The following is a 22,500-nucleotide window of genomic DNA, read 5'->3' on the forward strand; positions in this document are numbered from 1 at the left end:
TCACTTTATATATTCACTTTGTATGTTGTCTACCTCACTTGCTTTGGCAATGTTAACACATGTTTCCCATGCCAATAAAGCCCTTGAATTGAATTTAATTGAATTGAATTGACAGAGAGACAGAGAGACAGAGAGACAGAGAGAGAGAGAGAGAGACAAAGAGAGAGAGAGAACTGAAGAAAGAGAGAGAGAGAGAGAGAGAGAGAGAGAGAGAGAAAGACGAGATGGGGTGTGAGAGAGAGACGAGACGGGGTGTGCCTGTGTGTGTCATCCCTCATCGCTCATCCACAGGTTCCAGAGTGATTTTTAATCAGTAATTCAGTTTTTAATCTGTGTGAGTGTGAGTCCAGGTGCCCTTTCATCAAAGTGTGTGTGTGTTTGTGTGTGTGTGACTGTCGGGGCCCTCCATCATCGAGGGACAGTGTTTGTGTTGGATGTCCCTGTCACTAAACTGTCTCCTTTGTCACCAGGCCAGATCTACGTGTGTGCAGTGTGTTTTTGACCTCTCTCGCAGGTGCCAAACATGCCCCGCAAATACATATAGATATGCAAATGAAGGAGAATATAAACATGGAGTTTTCCAAACGACACATCCATCATTGGCTAAAGGCTCTATCTGACTCAGCATGCCCGCGACAACACCAATCTCACACAACGTCTCCGGGAATGATGGAGTGTTACCTCCTCCCCCTCCTCCTCCTCCTCCTCCACCCTCCACCTCCTCCCCTCCACCTCCCTCCCCCCCTCCTCCTCCTCCACCTCCTCCCCCTCCTCCCCCTCCTCCTCCCCCCCCCTCCTCCTCCTCCCCCTCCTCCTCCTCCCCCTCCTCCTCCTCCTCCCCCGCCTCCCCCCCTCCTCCTCCTCCTCCTCCTCCCCCTCCTCCTCCACCTCCTCCCCCTCCTCCTCCTCCTCCTCCTCCTCCTCCACCTCCTCCCCCTCCTCCTCCTCCTCCTCCATCCTCCTCCTCCTCCTCCCCCCCTCCTCCTCCTCCTCCCCCTCCTCCTCCTCCCCTCCACCTCCTCCCCTCCTCCTCCTCCCACCCCACCTTCTTTTCTCCTGCAAACACTCCTCCCTCTCTCCTCCCTGTATCCTCCCATCTGTCTTTACCTAATTCCCTCTCTCCTGCCTCTCTCCACTCCCCCGTCATTCACTAAATCCCTTCTCTGTCTGGTTTGCATCAAACACCCTGTTGGTATCCACTCCTCCTCATCCTTTAGTCATTTTCTGCAATCACACCTCTCTCAGATATCTCTGTCCTTCCTTCGCTCTCTCTCTCTTTCTGTCTCTCTCTTTCTGTCTCTTTCTTTCTTTCTTTCTTTCTTTCTTCCTCCCTCTCCTCTCTCTCTCTCTCTGTCTCTCTTTCTCTCTCTCTCTTTCTCTCTCTCTTTCTGTCTCTCTCTTTCTGCTGTCCTCCATTTTTCTCTCTCTTTCTGTCTCTCTGTTCTTCCTTCTCTCTCTCCCTCTCTCTCTCTCTGTCCTCTTTCTTTCATTCTTTCTTTCTTTCTTTCTTTCTTTCTTTCTTTCTTTCTTTCTTTCTTTCTTTCTTTCTTTCTTTCTTTCTTTCTTTCTCTCTCTCTCTCTCTGTGCTCTCTCTCTCTGTCCTTCCTTCTCTCTCGCCTTCTCTCTCTTTCTTGCTGTCCTCCCTCCTATCTCTCTCTGTCATCCCATCTCTCTCTCTGTCCTCCCTTCTCTCTCGCTTTCTCTCTCTATCTGTCCTCCCTTCTATCTCTGTCCTCCCTTCTCTCTCTCTGTCCTCCCTCCTCTCTCTCTCTCCCCCATTCTCTCTCTCATCTCTCTTCTATTTTCTTGACTCTCTCTCTCAGCTCTCTCTGTCTCTGTCATTTTTTACATCTCCACTCCCCTGCATATTCTTGACAAGACACTCCTCTCTCTCGTCTAAGCATTATTTCCTCTCACTGTTTCCAAAGCCCCGTCTTAATCAACTGGCTGAAACCTTACTGAATCCTCTCCTCCCTGCAGGCCGGGGTGTATAACACATTACACCGTACTGTGACATCACAGTGGCGTTCTTTGTTTCAGTAAATGATGATGTGCCTGAAAAAGCATTCTGAATTCATTAGTGGTGAAGCTACAAATCAGGTCTAACCGTGACATTGCTTTGTGGAGCCCCTATGGGGTCCTTTACTGACGGTGATGATGGTGAGGTACAGAAACAAATTACAAATACACACGCACACACACACATACGCACACACACACACACACACACACACACACACACACACACACACACACACACACACACACACACACACACACACACACACACACACACACACACACACACACACACACACACACACACACACAGGGACAAGTTTTAAAAGGGATAATCTAAAGACGATTTCAGCTTTTAAAACCAATGTCCTTGGCATGGAAATAAAGGGCTTTTTTTAATGGAACACAAGTTAAAAGAATGTAGAAACACAAAGTGATTGAAGTTCTTTTTTAAAATTAATTTAATTCTCATGTTGCTTTTCTGGCAGCAGTGTGTAAAAGACGTTTTTAAATGTGGACGACTCGACGCGGAAGGAAGAAGGTAATTTACACTGTAAAATGTCTGTCATGACGATCATCAGGAAGTAGTTTAATCAAATAACCAAAACCAAACCAAGAACTAAATCATGGGATCTACGCTCTTAGAATAAAAGGTGCGTTCTAGAACCTAAAATGGTTCTAGAACCCTTTGAAGAACCCTTTTTTTTGGTTCCATGTAAGGACCCTTTCCACAGAGGGTTCTAAATGGAACCCAAAATAGTTATACGTGGAACACAATGAAGGATTCTCTCTGGAACCCAAAATGTTTCTCATGCGGGGACAGAACCCTTTTGGAACCATTTTTGTTTTAGAAGAGTGTATGTTCTACGTTTTGTCTACGTTCTCTTTCCTGCCAATAAATCAACTACAATGGTTGTTACACCTCAGACAGACTTGTAGCCTCGTGAATAAACTATCACTTAAACTTCAAATAAAAAACACATTCCATTGACAGACACTCCTATGTTCTCTCGTTCAATAACACCTGGCTCCCAAAACATAACAATGTTTTCTGTTCCAGTGTGTCTTTAAAAAAATAAAAAATAAACATATTTTACCTTTATTTAACCAGGCAAGTCAGTTAAGAACAAATTCTTATTTTCAATGACGGCCTAGGAACAGTGGGTTAACTGCCTGTTCAGGGGCAGAACGACAGATTTGTACCTTGTCAGCTCGGGGGTTTGAACTTGCAACCTTCCAGTTATTAGTCCAACGCTCTAACCACTAGGCTACCCTGCCGCCCCAATGTAGCTACTTAGGGCAAGGGATGCCTAGAATGCTAATGACTAATGCCGTGGTTAGCCACCCATGCTAATGACTACACCGTGAACTGCCGTGGTTAGCCACCCATGCTAATGACTACACTGCGACCTGCCGTGGTTAGCCACCCATGCTAATGACTACACCGTGAACTGCCGTGGTTAGCCACCCATGCTAATGACTACACCGTGTCCTGCCTTGGTTAGCCACCAATGCTAATGACTACACTGTGACCTGCCGTGGTTAGCCACCCATGCTAATGACTACACCGTGAACTGCCGTGGTTAGCCACCCATGCTAATGACTACACCGTGAACTGCCGTGGTTAGGCACCCATGCTAATGACTACACCGTGAACTGCCGTGGTTAGCCACCCATGCTAATGACTACACCGTGAACTGCCGTGGTTAGCCAACCATGCTAATGACTACACCGTGACCTGCCGTGGTTAGCCACCCATACTAATGACTACACCGTGAACTGCCGTGGTTAGCCACCCATGCTAATGACTACACCGTGTCCTGCCGTGGTTAGCCACCCATGCTAATGACTACACCGTGAACTGCCGTGGTTAGCCACCCATGCTAATGACTATACCGTGAACTGGTGTGGTTGGCCACCCATGCTAATGACTACACCGTGACCTGCCGTGGTTAGCCACCCATGCTAATGACTACACCGTGAACTGCCGTGGTTAGCCACCCATGCTAATGACTACACCGTGAACTGCCGTGGTTAGCCACCCATGCAAATGACTACACCTTGAACTGCCGTGGTTAGCCACCCATGCTAATGACTACACCGTGACCTGCCGTGGTTAGCCACCCATGCTAATGACTACACCGTGAACTGCCGTGGTTAGCCACCCATACACCTGAACTTGGGCCTGAACTTCAGAGCTACAGAATAGTTGGAGTCAAAGGCACAATCTGGGATATTTACAGTCATTTTATAACTTTTTGTAACATGTAATGTACATTTCCCCCAGTTTAAGTGGCAGTTTAAGTGGCAGGGCTGCCGTTTAGGTGGAATATAAATCCAGGATTGTAGTTTTACCAAGCTAACCCCAACACACCACACACCACCCCACCCCACACACCACACCGCATACAATACACCACACCCCACATACCACACCCCACCCCACATACCACACACCACACCCCACACCCCACACCACACACCACACCCCACACCACATACCACACACCACACCCCACACCCCATACACCACACCACACCCCACACCCCACACCCCCCAACCCACACACCACACCCCACACCCCACACCCCACACCCCCCCCAACCCACACCCCACACACCACACCACACCACACCACACCCCACACACCACACCACACCACACCCCCCAATCCACACACCACACCACACCCCACACCCCATACACCACACCACACCCCATACCCCCAAACCACACACCACACCCCACACCCCATACACCACACCACACCCCACACCCCCAACCCACACACCACACCACACCCCACACCCCCAAACTACACCCCACACCACACACACCACACCACACCCCACACACCACACCCCACAACCCCAACCCACACCCCACACACCACACCACACCCCACACACCACACCACACCCCACACCCCCAACCCACACACCACACCACACTCCACACACCACACCACACCACACCCCACACCCCCAACCCACACACCACACCACACCCCACACCCCATACACCACACCACACCCCATACCCCCAACCCACACACCACACCCCACACCCCATACACCACACCACACCACACCCCCCAACCCACACACCACACCACACCCCACACCCCCAAACTACACCCCACACCACACACACCACCACACCCCCACACACCACACCCCACAACCCCAACCCACACCCCACACACCACACCACACCCCACACACCACACCACACCCCACACCCCCAACCCACACACCACACCACACTCCACACACCACACCACACCCCACACCCCCAACCCACACACCACACCACACCCCACACCCCCCCAACCCACACACCACACCACACCCCACACCCCATACACCACACCACACCCCACACCCCATACACCACACCACACCCCACACCCCCAACCCACACCCACACAACACCCCACACCCCCAACCCACACCCCACACACACCCACACCCACACACCACACACACCACACCCCCCACCCCCAACACACACACCACACCACACCCCACACCCCCACACCCCCAACCCACACACCACACCACACCCCACACCCCCAACCCACACACCACACCACACCCCCCACCCCCCAACCCACACCCCACACCACACCCCACACACCACACCCCACACACCACACCCTACACCACACCCCACACACCACACCCCACACCCCACACACCACACCACACCCCACACACCACACACCACACGCCCCACACCACACCCCACACACCACACCACACCCCACACACCACACCCCACACACCACACCCCACACACCACACCACACCACACCCCACACACCACACACCACACCCCACACACCACACCACACACCACACCCTACACACCACACCACACCCCACACACCACACACCACACCCCACACCCCACACACCACACACCACACACCGCACACACGTGCACGCACGCACACACACACACACACACGGACACAAACGTCACACTTTCACTAATCTGACAATGAGTGGGTGTTGAGTTCTGACAGCCCAGTAAAAACTCAGGCTTAAAGGTTATTTCATTTTACAGAGAAAGCAGTGTGGCGGCAGGGTGTTGTCTTTCAGAGGAGTGGAATACTATAAACTGGTGCTGAGGTGTGTCTGATGTGTGTGTCTCAGTGTCTTTCTTCATGTCTCTCTCTCTCTCTCTGTCTCTCTCTCTCTGTCTCTCTCTGTCTCTCTCTCTCTCCCTGTCTCTCTCTCTCTCTCGGTCTCTCTCTCTCTCTCTCTGTCTCTCTCTCTCTCTGTCTCTCTGTCTCTCTCTCTCTCTCTCTCCCTGTCTCTCTCTCTCTCTCTGTCTCTCTCTGTCTCTCTCTCTCTCTCCCTGTCTCTCTCTCTCTGTCTCTCTCTCTCTCTCTCTGTCTCTCTCTCTCTCTCTGTGTGTCTCTCTCTCTCTCTCTCTATCAATTCAAGGGGCTTTATTGGCATGGGAAACATATGTTAACATTGCCAAAGCAAGTGGGGTAGATAATATACAAAAGTGAAATAAAACAAACAAATTAACCGTAAACATTACACTCACAGAAGTTCCAAAAGAATAAAGACATTACAAATGTCATATTATGTATATATACAGTGTTGTAACGATGTACAAATGGTTAAAGTACAAAAGGGAAAATAAATAAGCATAAATATGGGTTGTATTTACAATGGTGTTTGTTCTTCACTGGTTGCCCTTTTCTTGTGGCAACAGGTCACAGATCTTGCTGCTGTGATGTCACACTGTGGAATTTCACCCAGTAGATATGGGAGTTTATCAAAATCGGGTTTGTTTTCAAATTATTTGTGGATCTGTGTAATCGGAGGGAAATATGTGTCTCTAATATGGTCATACATTTGGCAGGAGGTTAGGAAGTGCAGTTCAGTTTCCACCTCATTTTGTGGGCAGTGAGCATATAGCCTGACTTCTCTTGAGAGCCAGGTCTGCCTACGGCGGCCTTTCTCAATAGCAAGGCTAAGCTCACTGAGTCTGTACATAGTCAAAGCTTTCCTTCATTTTGGGTCAGTCACAGTGGTCAGGTATTCTGCCGCTGTGTACTCTCTGTTTAGGGCCAAATAGCATTCTAGTTTGCTCTGTTTTTTTGTTAATTCTTTCCAATGTGTCAAGTAGTTATCTTTTTGTTTTCTCATGATTTGGTTGGGTCTAATTGTGTTACTGTCCTGGGGCTCTGTGGGGTCTTTATGTGTTTGTGAACAGGGCCCCTGTTTCTGTATCTCTCTCTATGTCTCTCTCTCTCTCTCTCTCTCTATCTTTATGAGTTTTCCGTCGAGCTGCAGAAAGCAGTGACTACGTATTGACTGACGCTAGCCGGGAGGCCGCCTGCCAGTTGGTGGAGTGTGTATGTATGTGTCTGTGAGGTCTTGGTTTGGTGAGGTGTTTCCCTCTAGGGGCCTGCGTGCAGTCTGTCTGTCTGCTCCCAACCACAGCTCTGACCACAGAACCACCACATCACTAACCAACAGACATTCCCACTCCCTGTCCTCCCTTTTTCTTTTCTCTCTCTCTCTGTCTCTGTCTCTCTCTCTCTCTATGTGTCTCTATCTCTCTCTCTCTCTATGTGTGTCTCTCTCTCTCTATGTGTCTCTCTCTCTCTCTCTGTCTCTCTCTGTCTCTCTCTCTCTCTCTCTCTCTCTCTCTCTCTCTCTCTCTGTCTCTGTCTATATATATGTGTGTCTCTCTCTATGTGTCTCTCTCTCTCTCTCTATCTCTCTCTCTCTGTCTCTCTGTCTCTCTCTCTCTCTCTCTCTCTGTCTCTCTCTCTCTCTATGTGTCTCTCTCTCTGTGTCTCTCTCTCTCTCTATGTGTCTCTCTCTCTGTCTCTCTCTCTGTCTCTCTGTCTCTCTCTCTCTGTGTCTCTCTCTCTCTGTCTCTCTCTCTCTATGTGTCTCTCTCTCTCTCTGTCTCTCTCTATGTGTCTCTCTCTCTCTGTCTGTCTCTATGTGTCTCTCTCTCTCTGTCTCTCTCTCTCTCTCTCTCTGTCTCTCTCTCTCTCGCTCTCTCTCTCTCTGTCTCTCTCTCTCTCTCTCTCTCTCTCTCTCTCTGTCTCTCTCTATGTGTCTCTCTCTCTCTGTCTCTCTCTATGTGTCTCTCTCTCTATGTGTCTCTCTCTATGTCTCTCTCTCTGTCTCTCTATGTCTCTCTCTCTCTCTCTCTGTCTCTCTCTCTCTCTCTCTGTCTCTCTCTATGTCTCTCTCTCTCTCTCTCTGTCTCTCTCTATGTGTCTCTCTCTCTCTCTGTCTCTCTCTATGTGTCTCTCTCTCTATGTCTCTCTCTCTCTGTCTCTCTCTCTCTCTCTCTGTCTCTCTCTATGTGTCTCTCTCTATGTGTGTCTCTCTCTCTCTCTCTGTCTCTCTCTCTCTCTCTCTCTCTCTCTCTCTGTCTCTCTCTCTCTGTCTCTCTCTCTATGTGTCTCTCTCTCTATGTGTCTCTCTCTCTATGTGTGTCTCTCTCTCTCTCTCTCTCTCTCTATATGTGTCTCTCTCTCTCTGTCTCTCTCTGTCTCTCTCTCTCTCTCTGACTCTCTCTGTATGTGTCTCTCTCTCTATGTGTCTCTCTCTCTATGTCTCTCTCTCTGTCTCTCTCTCTCTCTATGTGTCTCTCTCTCTCTATGTCTCTCTCTATGTGTCTCTCTCTCTATGTGTCTCTCTCTCTATGTCTCTCTCTCTCTCTCTCTCTGTCTCTCTCTCTCTCTCTGTCTCTCTCTCTCTATGTGTCTCTCTCTCTCTCTCTCTCTCTGTCTCTCTCTCTGTGTGTCTCTCTCTCTGTCTTTCTCTCTCTCTCTGTCTCTCTCTCTCTATGTGTCTCTCTCTCTATGTGTCTCTCTCTCTATGTCTCTCTCTCTGTCTCTCTTTCTCTATGTGTCTCTCTCTCTCTATGTGTCTCTCTCTCTCTCTCTCTCTGTCTCTCTCTCTCTCTATGTGTCTCTCTCTCTCTCTCTCTCTCTCTCTATGTCTCTCTCACTCTCTGTCTCTCTCTCTCTCTCTCTCTCTCTCTGTCTCTCTCTCTCTGTTTCTCTCTCTGTATCTCTCTCTCTCTCTCTCTCTCTCTCTCTCTCTCTCTCTCTCTCTCTCTCTGTCTCTCTCTCTCTCTCTCTCTCTCTCTCTCTCTCTCTCTCTCTCTCTCTCTCCCTCTCCCTCTCCCTCTCTCTCTCTATGTATCTCTCTCTCTCTCTGTCTCTCTCTATGTGTCTCTCTCTCTCCCTCTCCCTCCCTATCTCTCTCCACACAGAGTCACTCTAACAGACGTGGTACGTTACACACATTGTTTATGTATTAACTAATACGGTGTGATAGAACACCTTCTCACCTTCTTCCTTACTAAATAGTTTACACAGCTTTACACTTCTGTCAATACAGCCCCTAAGAAGCTTGCTCATCCTTTTAATATGAGTCAGTGTGGTGGTGAGTGCATTCCCCACAGCACAGCTAGATCCCCACAGCACAGCTAGATCCCCACAGCACAGCTAGATCCCCACACAGCTAGATCCCCACACAGCTAGATCCCCACACAGCTAGAGCCCCACACAGCTAGAGCCCCACACAGCTAGAGCCCCACACAGCTAGATCCCCACACAGCTAGATCCCCACTCAGCCACAGGCAGCCCGAACAACAGGAGACAGATCCAAACTACGCGGCCTCACTCCCCTAGTCCCTGTCACCCAGGAGACAGATCCAAACTACGCGGCCTCACTCCCCTAGTCCCTGTCACCCAGGAGACAGATTCAAACTACGCGGCCTCACTCCCCTAGTCCCTGTCACCCAGGAGACAGATCCAAACTACGCGGCCTCACTCCCCTAGTCCCTGTCACCCAGCTGAACAATCCTTACTGAGCGTGTCACATCAACATCCCGAGCTCGTCATCGTTCCACTTTATTATCATCAAAGAGGTTCCTTTGAAACACTGGCTCTCTGCTACAACACTACATCACACACTACCTCATCAATACTTTGGCTTTCCTGGCGCTCATGGAAGAGTGTTTTGTCTCCCTCTCTCTGTCTCCCCTCTGTCTCCCCTCTCTCTGTCTCCCCTCTCTCTGACTCTCTCTCTGTCTCCCCTCTCTCTGACTCTCTCTCTGTCTCCTGACTCTCTCTGTCTCCCTCTCTCTCTGACTCTCTCTCTGTCTCCCCTCTCTCTGACTCTCTCTCTGTCTCCCTCTCTCTGACTGACTCTCTCTCTGTCTCCCCTCTCTCTCTCACTCTGTCTCCCCTCTCTCTGACTCTCTCTCTGTCTCCCCTCTCTCTCTGACTGACTCTCTCTCTGACTCCCTCTCTCTGACTCTCTCTCTGTCTCCCCTCTCTCTGACTCTCACTCTGTCTCCCCTCTCTCTGACTCTCACTCTGTCTCCCCCTCTCTGACTCTCACTCTGTCTCCCTCTCTCTGACTGACTCTCACTCTCTGTCTCCCCTCTCTCTGACTCTCACTCTGTCTCTCCTCTCTCTGACTCTCACTCTGTCTCCCCTCTCTCTGACTCTCTCTCTGTCTCTCCTCTCTCTGACTCTCACTCTGTCTCCCCTCTCTCTGACTCTCACTCTGTCTCTCCTCTCTCTATGTCTCGTCCTCTCTATGTCTCGTCCTCTCTCTCTCTCTCTCTCTCTGACTCTCACTCTGTATGACTCTCACTCTGTCTCGCCCTCTCTCTGACTCTCACTCTGTCTTGCCCTCTCTCTGTCTCGCCCTCTGTCTTGCCCTCTCTCTGTCTCGCCCTCTGTCTGTCTCGCCCTCTTTCTCCCCTCTCTCTGACTCGCACTCTGTCTCCCCTCTCTCTGACTCTCACTCGGTCTCCACTCTCTCTGTCTCGCCCTCTGTCTCCCCTCTCTCTGACTCTCCCTCTGTCTTGCCCTCTCTCTGACTCTTACTCTGTCTTGCCCTCTCTCTGACTCGCACTCTGTCTCGCCCTCTCTCTGTCTCGCCCTCTGTCTCCACTCTCTCTCTCTCTCTCTGTCTGACTCACTCTGTCTCGCCCTCTCTCTGTCTCGCCCTCTGTCTCCCCTCTCTCTCTCTCTCTCTCTCTCTCGTCCTCTCTCTCTCTCTCTGTCTCTCACTCTGTCTGACTCTCACTCTGTCTGACTCTCACTCTGTCTCTCTCTGACTGTCACTCTGTCTCGCCCTCTCTCTGACTCTCTGTCTCGCCCTCTCTCTGTCTCGCCCCTCTCTCTGTCTCTGTCCCCTCTCTCTGTCTCTGTCTCCCTCTCTCTGTCTCTCCTCTCTGTCTGTCTCCTCTCTCGTCTGTCTCGTCCTCTCTCTGTCTCTCCCTCTGTCTCCCTCTCTCTGACTCGCACTCTGTCTGACTCTCACTCTCACTCTGTCTCGTCTCTCTGACTCTCTCTGTCTCCCCTCTCTCTGACTCTGTCTGTCTCACTCTCTGCTCTGTCTCCCCTCTCTCTGACTGTCTCACCCTCGCACTCTGTCTCGCCCTCTCTCTGTCTTGCCCTCTGTCTCGCCCTCTCTCTGACTCTCACTCTGTCTCCTCTCTCTGACTCTCTGACTCTGCTCCTCTGTCTCCCCCTCTCTGACTCTCACTCTGTCTCGCCCTCTCTCTGACTCGCCCTCTGTCTCCCCTCTCTCTGACTCTCACTCTGTCTCGCCCTCTCTCTGACTCTCACTCTGTCTCCCTCTCTGTCTCTCTCTGACTCTCACTCTGTCTCCTCTGTCTCACTCTGTCTCTCTCCTCTGACTCTCACTCTGTCTCCCCTCTCTCTGACTCTCACTCTGTCTCGCCCTCTCTCTGACTCTCACTCTGTCTTGCCCTCTCTCTGACTCGCACTCTGTCTTGCTCCTCTCTCTGACTCTCACTCTGTCTCCCTCTCTCTGACTCGTCTGTCTCGTCCTCTCTGTCTGTCCTCTTCACTTTCTGTCTGCACTCTGTCTCGTCTCTCTGACTCTGTCTCTCCCTCTGTCTGTCTTGCCCTCTCTCTGACTCGCACTCTGTCTCGCCCTCTCTCTGACTCTCACTCTGTCTCCCCTCTCTCTGACTCTCACTCTCTCGCCCTCTCTCTGACTCTCACTCTGTCTCGCCCTCTGTCTCCCCTCTCTCTGTCTCATCCTCTCTCTGTCTCATCCTCTCTCTGACTCTCACTCTGTCTTGTCCTCTCTCTGACTCTCACTCTGTCTCATCCTCTCTCTGCCTCTCACTCTGTCTCCCCTCTCTCTCTGTCTTGCCCTCTGTCTCCCCTCTCTCTGTCTCGCCCTCTGTCTCCCCTCTCTCGCTCTCTCTCTCTGTCTAGTCCTCTCTGACTCGCCCTCTGTCTCGCCCTCTCTCTGTCTCACCCTCTGTCTCCCCTCTCTCTGACTCGCACTCTGTCTCGCCCTCTCTCTGACTCTCACTCTGTCTTGCCCTCTCTCTGTCTCGCCCTCTCTCTGACTCTCACTCTGTCTCGCCCTCTCTCTGACTCGCCCTCTGTCCCGCCCTCTCTCTGACTCGCACTCTGTCTCGCCCTCTCTCTGACTCTCACTCTGTCTCGCCCTCTCTCTGACTCTCACTCTGTCTCGCCCTCTCTCTGACTCGCCCTCTGTCTCCCCTCTCTCTGACTTTCACTCTGTCTCGCCCTCTCTCTGACTCCCCTCTGTCTTGCACTCTGCCCTCTGTCTCCCCTCTCTCTGACTCTCACTCTGTCTCCCCTCTCTCTGACTCTCTGTCTCCTCTGTCTCCCCTCTCTCTGACTTGACTCTGTCTCCCCCTCTCTGACTCTCACTGTCTCTCCCTCTCTCTGACTCGCCCTCTGTCTCCCCCCTCTCTCTGACTCTCACTCTGTCTCCCCTCTCTCTGTCTCGCCCTCTGTCTCCCCTCTCTCTGACTCTCACTCTGTCTCGTCCTCTCTCTGTCTCCCCTCTCTTTTTTTTTACCTTTATTTTACTAGGGAAGTCAGTTAAGAACAAATTCTTATTTTCAATGACAGTGGGTTAAATGCCTGTTAGGAACAGTGGGTTAACTGCCTGTTCAAGGGCAGAACGACAGATTTTGTACCTTGTCAGCTCGGGGATTTGAACTTGCAACCTTTCGGTTACTAGTTACTAGTCCAATGCTCTAACCACGAGCGTTCTGATGGTACAGATGAACTATAGAGGAATAATAAAACAAGAACTGAACCAGTGACTTCCTGCTGGGAATCCTGCTATGGTGTTCAGCAATGTGTGTTACACTAATACATCTCCCCCCTTGTGTTTCCTCTGCTATAGGAACCTTTTCATTGTGTTTGTGTATTGGTGCTCCAAGGGTAAGTGTGTAAATGTGAATCCCTGAGGACTTCCTAAAGGAGACACACAGAGAGGAGGATGAAGAGGAAAAAGAGCCCGGAGCTCTTCAGCTGAGACCTGTGTGAATAACTACCCTGCTGAGGTTTGCCCATCAGTCTGGGAGTTTCTCCCAAACTACTTCTAATGAATGAGTCACAGGCACAGCTCAAGACATCTCTGTGAAGCAAAGGTGATGCAATGTTGGAGGCCCAACGCTTGGATGCCTCTGCCAAAAACCAGGCCTGCCAATGGCAGGCAGGAGAAAACTCAGATACACTGGTTAAATCCGTTTGGCCTGGGAACAGTTTGGACCTGGAGCCCTGGGACCTGAAGCCCTGGGAACTGGAGCCCTGAGTACAGTTTGGGCCTGGAGCCCTGGGTACAGTTTGGGCCTGGAGCCCTGGGCACAGTTTGGGCCTGGAGCCCTGGAACCTGGAGCCCTGGGAACAGTTTGGGCCTGGAGCCCTGGGACCTGGAGCCCTGGGACCTGGAGCCCTGGGACCTGGAGCCCTGGGACCTGGAGCCCTGGGACCTGGAGCCCTGGGAACAGCTCTCTTTGTGGCTGCATTATGACCTCACTGCCCCCTAAGACAACTCCAACCTAAGCACACTGCACGGTCCCATTTGCAGATATCTCAACTTTGAAACCTTCTCAGTTCCAGTTTTTCTCAGTGCATTAGTTTCCTATGAAACAGAGTTTGTTTCTGTTCTTCTCTGTTGAGCCCTTTGATTGATAATGACCATGTGATTCCTGCCAAACAGGCTTTAGAGTCAGAAGTGGAGAGCTATCGTTTCAGTGTTGTGTTTCAGCATTGTGTCGTGATTCAGCATTGTGTTTCAGTGAATACGAATTCAGTCACAGACACATGGAGCCCATGTCCAGTACACACCAATGACAGAGATACAGCTATCGCATCAAAGCATGCAGTCATTACATCTTTCACTGAACATCCAGCCCATGTCCTGTACACACTGACACTTCCAGCCCATGTCCTGTACACACTGACACTTCCAGCCCCATGTCCTGTACACACTGACACTTCCAGCCCCATGTCCTGTACACACTGACACTTCCAGCCCATGTCCTGTACACACGGACACTTCCAGCCCCATGTCCTGTACACACTGACACTTCCAGCCCCATGTCCTGTACACACTGACACTTCCAGCCCATGGCTAACACTGATGGTTGACATAAAAGTATAATATCACAGAGCAGAGTGACCTTTTGTGGTCTGGAATACATACAGTATGACTGCTTGGCCTGCGTACTAGTTGAGTATAGATCGTTAATAATACAACAGTCAGTCAGTGTATGAAACCGTGTGGGTTTGGTCTTTTTCTCTATTGTCCATTGTTCCAACTGATGTCTTAATGATAGGTCTTCTCTTGTGGGTTTACAATGTATTTCCCACAGCATTAAACAGAATTTATAAACTGGGTGGTTTGAACCCTGAATGCTGATTGGCTGACAGCCGTGGTATATCAGACTATACCATGATGTGTGGTATATGGCCAATATACCACAGCTAAGGGCTGTGTCCAAGCACTCCACTTTGCGTCGTGCATATTGTTAAGTATTGTATCTCTACAGTATTTCTCCTCTCCGTTGACTTCTCTGTTTTCTCCTTTCAACGATCAAACAGTAAGAATGAATGAATCCCAACAATCATCCCCAGACTCAACCCCAGTCCACATCATCCCCAGACTCATCCCCAGACTCAACCTCAGGCCACATCATTCCCAGACTCAACCTCAGGCCACATCATCCCATGACTCAACCATGATGTGGTATATGGTTATACCACAGACTCAACCCCAGTCCACATCATCCCCAGACTCAACCCCAGGCCACATCATCCCCAGACTCAACCTTTCAGGCCAAATCATCCCCAGACTCAATCCCACAATCATCCCCAGACTCAACCCCAGTCCACATCATCCCCAGACTCAACCCCAGGCCACATCATCCCCAGACTCAACCTCAGTCCACATCATTCCCAGACTCAACCTCAGGCCACATCATCCCCAGACTCAACCTCAGTCCACATCATCCCCAGACTCAACCCCAGGCCACATCATCCCCAGACTCAACCCCAGGCCACATCATCCCCAGACTCAAGACTCAGGCCACATCATCCCCATCATTCCCAGACTCAACCCCAGGCCACATCATCCCCAGACTCAACCTCAGGCCACATCATCCCCAGACTCAACCCCAGGCCACATCATCCCCAGACTCAACCCCAGGCAACATCATCCCCAGACTCAACCTCAGGCCACATCATCCCAGACTCAACCCCAGGCCACATCATCCCCAGACTCAACCTCAGGCCACATCATCCCCAGACTCAACCTCAGGCCACATCATCCCCAGACTCAACCCCAGGCCACATCATCCCCAGACTCAACCTCAGGCCACATCATCCCCAGACTCAACCCCAGTCCACATCATTCCCAGACTCAACCCCAGGCCACATCATCCCCAGACTCAACCCCAGTCCACATCATCCCCAGACTCAACCCCAGGCCACATCATCCCCAGACTCAACCCCAGGCAACATCATCCCCAGACTCAACCTCAGGCCACATCATCCCCAGACTCAACCTCAGGCCACATCATCCCCAGACTCAACCCCAGGCCACATCATCCCCAGACTCAACCTCAGGCCACATCATCCCCAGACTCAACCCCAGGCCACATCATCCCCAGACTCAACCTCAGGCCACATCATCCCCAGACTCAACCCCAGTCCACATCATCCCCAGACTCAACCCCAGGCCACATCATCCCCAGACTCAACCCCAGGCCACATCATCCCCAGACTCAACCCCAGGCCACATCATCCCCAGACTCAACCCCAGGCCACATCATCCCCAGACTCAACCTCAGGCCACATCATCCCCAGACTCAACCTCAGGCCACATCATCCCCAGACTCAACCTCAGGCCACATCATCCCCAGACTCAACCCCAGGCCACATCATCCCCAGACTCAACCTCAGGCCACATCATCCCCAGACTCAACCTCAGGCCACATCATCCCCAGACTCAACCTCAGGCCACATCATCCCCAGACTCAAACCCAGTCCACATCATCCCCAGACTCAACCCAGGCCACATCATCCCCAGACTCAACCTCAGGCCACATCATCCCCAGACTCAACCTCAGGCCACATCATCCCCAGACTCAACCCCAGTCCACATCATTCCCAGACTCATCCCCAGACTCAACCCCAGTCCACATCATCCCCAGACTCATCCCCAGACTCAACCTCAGGCCACATCATCCCCAGACTCAACCTCAGGCCACATCATCCCCAGACTCATCCCATCAGACTCAACCCCAGTCCACATCATCCCCAGACTCATCCCCTCAGACATCATCCCCAGACTCAGGACCAAACATCATCCCCAGACTCAACCCCAGTCCACATCATTCCCAGACTCATCCCCAGACTCAACCCCAGTCCACATCATCCCCAGACTCATCCCCAGACTCAACCTCAGGCCACATCATCCCCAGACTCAACCTCAGGCCACATCATCCCCAGACTCAAACCCAGTCCACATCATCCCCAGACTCAACCCCAGTCCACATCATCCCGAGACTCATTCCCAGACTCAACCCCAGGCCACATCATCCCCAGACTCAACCCCAGTCCACATCATCCCCAGACTCAAACTCAGGCCACATCATCCCCAGACTCAACCTCAGGCCACATCATCCCCAGACTCAACCTCAGGCCACATCATCCCCAGACTCAACCACAGTCCACATCATCCCCCATCTCAACCCCAGTTGTGACTCAATTCCAGTCCAATCCATTGTAGCCTGTTAGATCGTCTGGGTTGTTTGTGTGCTTTTGGGTCTGGTATCGTCAGGGGCTGGACTGGTATCAATGGACTGACTCTCTCACACACAGTTTTGTGAGGAATACACTGAAGCAATTTCAGTTCCTTCATCTGCATTGATCTGAAAGCAACAGGTGGATGGAAGGGGTTTCACCAGTGACAGCTGATTAAGGAATGGAAAGCCAATTCCATGTGCTTTAGGCTCAGTAGCACAGTAGACTAGAAGGTTTGTCTTTCATTGGCTAAACTACACGTTGTTGAGGACGTCAAGTACGGGATTGGTTGACTTACCGAATCCGAATGCAGCAGGAGCAGGGATAGGAGCAGACTGAACAGGAGTGGACGTGTAGAGACCGGTCACCAGCAGACCATCAAAATAAGTACTGGTGGAGACAGTCACTGTGGAGAGACAGAAAGAGAGAGATTTTTAATACATTTTGAAACATTCGTTCAACAGTGGGGGGTTTGTATTTTTTCTTTCAACAGGTCTCCTTATCTATATACAGTAGCTAATTGCCCAGTGTGATGTTTCACTATCTGACAGAGAACGTGCCTCACACCACCACTCCTCTCACATCCTCACTGCTGCTAACGAGACTAACCAACCTAACGAGCCTCAGAACACAGGTGTTAACAAGGATTCTAGCAAGGTCGTTAGAGAGGGGAAGGTAAGAAGGAATCCCCTGAGGGAGGGTGGGGGGAGGGGAAGGGAAAGTAAGGGGAGGGCGTGAGGGAGATAGAGAGAGTAATAAAGTGGGTGAGAGAGGCAGGAGGGAGAGAGGGGAGCAGGGAGGTAGAGAAGGGAGCAGGGAGGTAGAGAGGGAGAGAGGGGAGCAGGGAGGTAGTGAGGGAGAGAGGGGAGCAGGGAGGGAGAGAGGGAGAGGGGGAGCAGGGAGGTAGAGAGGGAGAGAGAGGAGCAGGGAGGTAGAGAGGGAGAGAGAGGAGCAGGGAGGGAGAGAGAGGGAGCAGGGAGGTAGAGAAGGGAGCAGGGAGGTAGAGAGGGAGAGAGGGAGGAGGGAGGTAGGGAGGGAGAGAGGGGAGGGGAGGTAGAGAGGGAGGAGGGGAGGAGGGAGGTAGAGAGGGAGAGAGGGGAGCAGGGAGGTAGAGAGGGGAGCAGGGAGGTAGAGAGGGAGAGAGGGGAGCAGGGAGGGAGAGAGGGAGAGAGGGGAGCAGGGAGGGAGAGAGGGAGAGAGGGGAGCAGGGAGGGAGAGAGGGAGAGAGGGGAGCAGGGAGGTAGAGAGGGAGAGAGGGGAGCAGGGAGGTAGAGAGGGAGAGAGATGAGCAGGGAGGGAGAGAGGGGAGCAGGGAGGTAGAGAGGGAGAGAGGGGAGCAGGGAGGGAGAGAGGGAGAGGACATAGTTGGGTGTGCAGGTGCTGTGCAGCTACAGAGGTGGTGGTGCCACACTTTCACTGATGCTACCTGTTATCACTGGGAAGTGTCATTTCACCCAACAAGAGTAACCCTGGAGCAGGCCAAGTGGAGGTCTGAGTCACGTACTGTAGAGTAACCCTGGAGCAGGCCAAGTGGAGGTCTGAGTCACATACTGTAGAGTAACCCTGGAGCAGGCCAAGTGGAGGTCTGAGTCACATACTGTAGAGTAACCCTGGAGCAGGCCAAGTGGAGGTCTGAGTCACGTACTGTAGAGTAACCCAACATACCGTTGTCTGATATAAAATGTATATAGTACTGAGTGACAGGACCACATGACTACTGAGTGACAGGACTACATGACTACAGAGTGACAGGACTACATGACTACAGAGTGACAGGACTACATGACTACAGAGTGACAGGACTACATGACTACAGAGTGACAGGACCATGACATGACAGGACTAAACTCAGAGTGACAGGAAATGACTACAGAGTGACAGGACTACATGACTACAGAGTGACAGGACTACATGACTACAGAGTGACAGGACCACATCAATAAATCAATGACATAAAAACACTGCAGGACTAAAAACATTAACTAGTATAAAAAGATAACTGGTCTGTCTGTCTGTCTGTTTGGGTGTCTGTCTGTCTGTCTGTCTGTTTGGGTGTCTGTGTGTCTGTCTGTTTGGGTGTCTGTCTGTCTGTCTGTCTGTCTGTCTGTCTGTCTGTCTGTCTGTCTGTCTGGGTGTCTGTCTGTCTGTCTGTTTGGGTGTCTGGGTGTCTGTCTGTTTGGGTGTCTGTCTGGGTGTCTGTCTGTTTGGGTGTCTGTCTGTCTGTCTGTTTGGGTGTCTGTCTGGGTGTCTGTCTGTTTGGGTGTCTGTCTGTCTGTCTGTCTGTTTGGGTGTCTGTCTTTTTGGGTGTCTGTGTGTCTGTCTGTTTGGGTGTCTGTCTGTCTGTCTGTTTGTCTGTCTGTCTGTCTGTCTGTCTGTCTGTCTGTCTGTCTGTCTGTCTGTCTGTCTGTCTGTCTGTCTGTCTGTCTGTCTGTCTGTCTGTCTGTCTGTCTGTCTGTTTGGGTGTCTGGGTGTCTGTCTGTTTGGGTGTCTGTCTGGTGTCTGTCTGTTTGGGTGTCTGTCTGGGTGTCTGTCTGTTTGGGTGTCTGTCTGTCTGTCTGTTTGGGTGTCTGTCTGGGTGTCTGTCTGTTTGGGTGTCTGTCTGTCTGTCTGTTTGGGTGTCTGTTTTTTTGGTGTCTGTGTGTCTGTCTGTTTGGGTTTCTGTGTTGGTGTCTGTCTGTCTGGGTGTCTGTCTGTCTGTCTGTCTGTCTGTCTGGGTGTCTGTCTGGGTGTCTGTCTGGGTGCCTGTCTGCCTGTTTGTCTGTTTGGGTGTGTGGGTGTCTGTCTGTCTGTCTGTTTGGGTGTCTGGATGACTGGGTGTCTGTCTGTTTGGGTGTCTGGTTGTCTGGATGACTGGGTGTCTGTTTGGGTGTCTGTCTGTTCGGGTGTCTGTGTGTCTGTCTGTTTGGGTTTCTGTGTTGGTGTCTGTCTGTCTGTCTGTCTGGGTGTCTGTCTGGGTGTCTGTCTGGGTGCCTGTCTGCCTGTTTGTCTGTTTGTGTGTCTGTCTGTCTGTCTGTTTGGGTGTCTGGATGACTGGGTGTCTGTCTGTTTGGGTGTCTGTCTGTTTGGGTGTCTGGATGACTGGGTGTCTGTCTGTCTGGGTTTCTGGATGACTGGGTGTCTGTCTGTTTGGGTGTCTGGGTGTCTGTTTGTTTGGGTGTCTGGGTGTCTGTCTGTTTGGGTGTCTGGATGGCTGGGTGTCTGGGTGTCTGGATGACTGGGTGTCTGTCTGTTTGGGTGTCTGGATGACTGGGTGTCTGGGTGTCTGGATGACTGGGTGTCTGTGTGTCTGGGTGTCTGGATGACTGGGTGTATGTGTGTCTGGGTGTCTGGATGACTGGGTGTCTGTGTGTCTGGGTGTCTGGGTGACTGGGTGTCTGGATGACTGGGTGTCTGGATGACTGGGTGTCTGGGTGTCTGGATGACTGGGTGTCTGGGTGTCTGGATGACTGGGTGTCTGGGTGTCTGGATGACTGGGTGTCTGGGTGTCTGGATGACTGGGTGTATGGATGACTGGGTGTCTGGATGACTGGGTGTCTGGATGACTGGGTGTCTGGATGACTGGGTGTCTGGGTGTCTGGATGACTGGGTGTCTGGGTGTCTGGATGACTGGGTGTCTGTCTGTCTGGGTGTCTGGGAGTACATGAAAGAAGAAAACTTGTTTGGAACCAAAGCCGTTAACTGACCTAGGATTCCGCCTCCGTTTTGGGGGAATTGGATGAAACATTTGAAAAGAAAGTGGTGTAGTTTGTCTATAAGTCTCGGTCTCCAACATGTGTATTAGTCTCTGTCTGTCTCCAACATGTGCATTAGTCTCTGTCTGTCTCCAACATGTCTATTAGTCTCTGTCTGTCTCCAACATGTGCATTAGTCTCTGTCTGTCTCCAACATGTGTATTAGTCTCTGTCTGTCTCCAACATGTGTATTAGTCTCTGTCTGTCTCCAACATGTGTATTAGTCTCTGTCTGTCTCCAACATGTGTATTAGTCTCTGTCTGTCTCCAACATGTCTATTAGTCTCTGTCTGTCTCCAACATGTGCATTAGTCTCTGTCTGTCTCCAACATGTGTATTAGTCTCTGTCTGTCTCCAACATGTGTATTAGTCTCTGTCTGTCTCCAACATGTCTATTAGTCTCTGTCTGTCTCCAACATGTGCATTAGTCTCTGTCTGTCTCCAACATGTGTATTAGTCTCTGTCTGTCTCCAACATGTGTATTAGTCTCTGTCTGTCTCCAACATGTGTATTAGTCTCTGTCTGTCTCCAACATGTCTATTAGTCTCTGTCTGTCTCCAACATGTGTATTAGTCTCTGTCTGTCTCCAACATGTGTATTAGTCTCTGTCTGTCTCCAACATGTGTATTAGTCTCTGTCTGTCTCCAACATGTCTATTAGTCTCTGTCGGTCTCCAACATGTGTATTAGTCTCTGTCTGTCTCCAACATGTGCATTAGTCTCTGTCTGTCTCCAACATGTGCATTAGTCTCTGTCTGTCTCCAACATGTGTATTAGTCTCTGTCTGTCTCCAACATGTGTCTACAGTCAATCAGGGACTACAAAAGAAAAAACAGCCCGTCGCGGACCACGATGTCTTGCTCCCAGACAAACTAAACAACTTCTTTGCTCGCTTTGAGGACAATACAGTGCCACTGACTCGGCCCGCTACCGTACCTGCGGACTCTCCTTCACTGCAACTAACGTGTGTGAAACATTTAAACGTTTAAACCCTCACAAGGCTGCAGGCCCAGATGGCATCCCCAGCCACGTCCTCAGAGCATGCGCAGACCAGCTGACTGGTGTGCTTTTGGACATATTCAATCAAACCGTATCCCAGTTTGATGTTCCCACATGCTTCAAGAGGGCCACCATTGTTCCTGTTCCCAAGAAAGCTAAGGTAACTGAGCTAAACGACTACCGCCCCGTAGCACTCACTTCCGTCATCATGAAGTGCTTTGAGAGACTAGTCAAGGACCATATAACCTCCACCGTACCTGACACCCTAGACCCACTCCAATTTGCTTACCGCCCCAATAGGTCCACAGATGACGCAATCGCAACCACACTGCACACTGCCCTAACCCATCTGGACAAGAGGAATACCTATGTAAGAATGCTGTTCATCAACTACAGCTCAGCATTTAACACCATAGTACCATCCAAACTCGTCATCAACCCCGCCCTGTGCAACTGGGTAATGGACTTCCTGATGGGCCGCCCCCAGGTGGTGAGGGTAGGTAACAACATCTCCACCCCTCTGATCCTCAACACTGGGGCCCCACAAGGGTGCGTTCTCAGCCCTCTCCTGTACTCCCTGTTCACCCATGACTGCGTGGCCACGCACGCCTCCAACTCAATCATCAAG

At 51.2% G+C, this 22,500-nt stretch overlaps 1 protein-coding gene across 1 annotated transcript in view; it reads right to left on the reverse strand.

Moving 5' to 3' along the window:
- The window catches only part of LOC112219051 (reelin-like), a 307,323-nt gene that overhangs the window by 200,672 nt on the left and 84,151 nt on the right, over nt 1–22,500 (reverse strand). Inside the window, exon 2 of the mRNA XM_042301851.1 lies at nt 17,443–17,550. Within this exon, the coding sequence (XP_042157785.1) occupies nt 17,443–17,550 (108 nt within the window). The remainder of the gene's footprint in view (nt 1–17,442; nt 17,551–22,500) is intronic.

The sequence above is a fragment of the Oncorhynchus tshawytscha genome, linkage group LG19, assembly GCF_018296145.1.
Source record: "Oncorhynchus tshawytscha isolate Ot180627B linkage group LG19, Otsh_v2.0, whole genome shotgun sequence".
Lineage (NCBI taxonomy): Eukaryota > Metazoa > Chordata > Actinopteri > Salmoniformes > Salmonidae > Oncorhynchus > Oncorhynchus tshawytscha.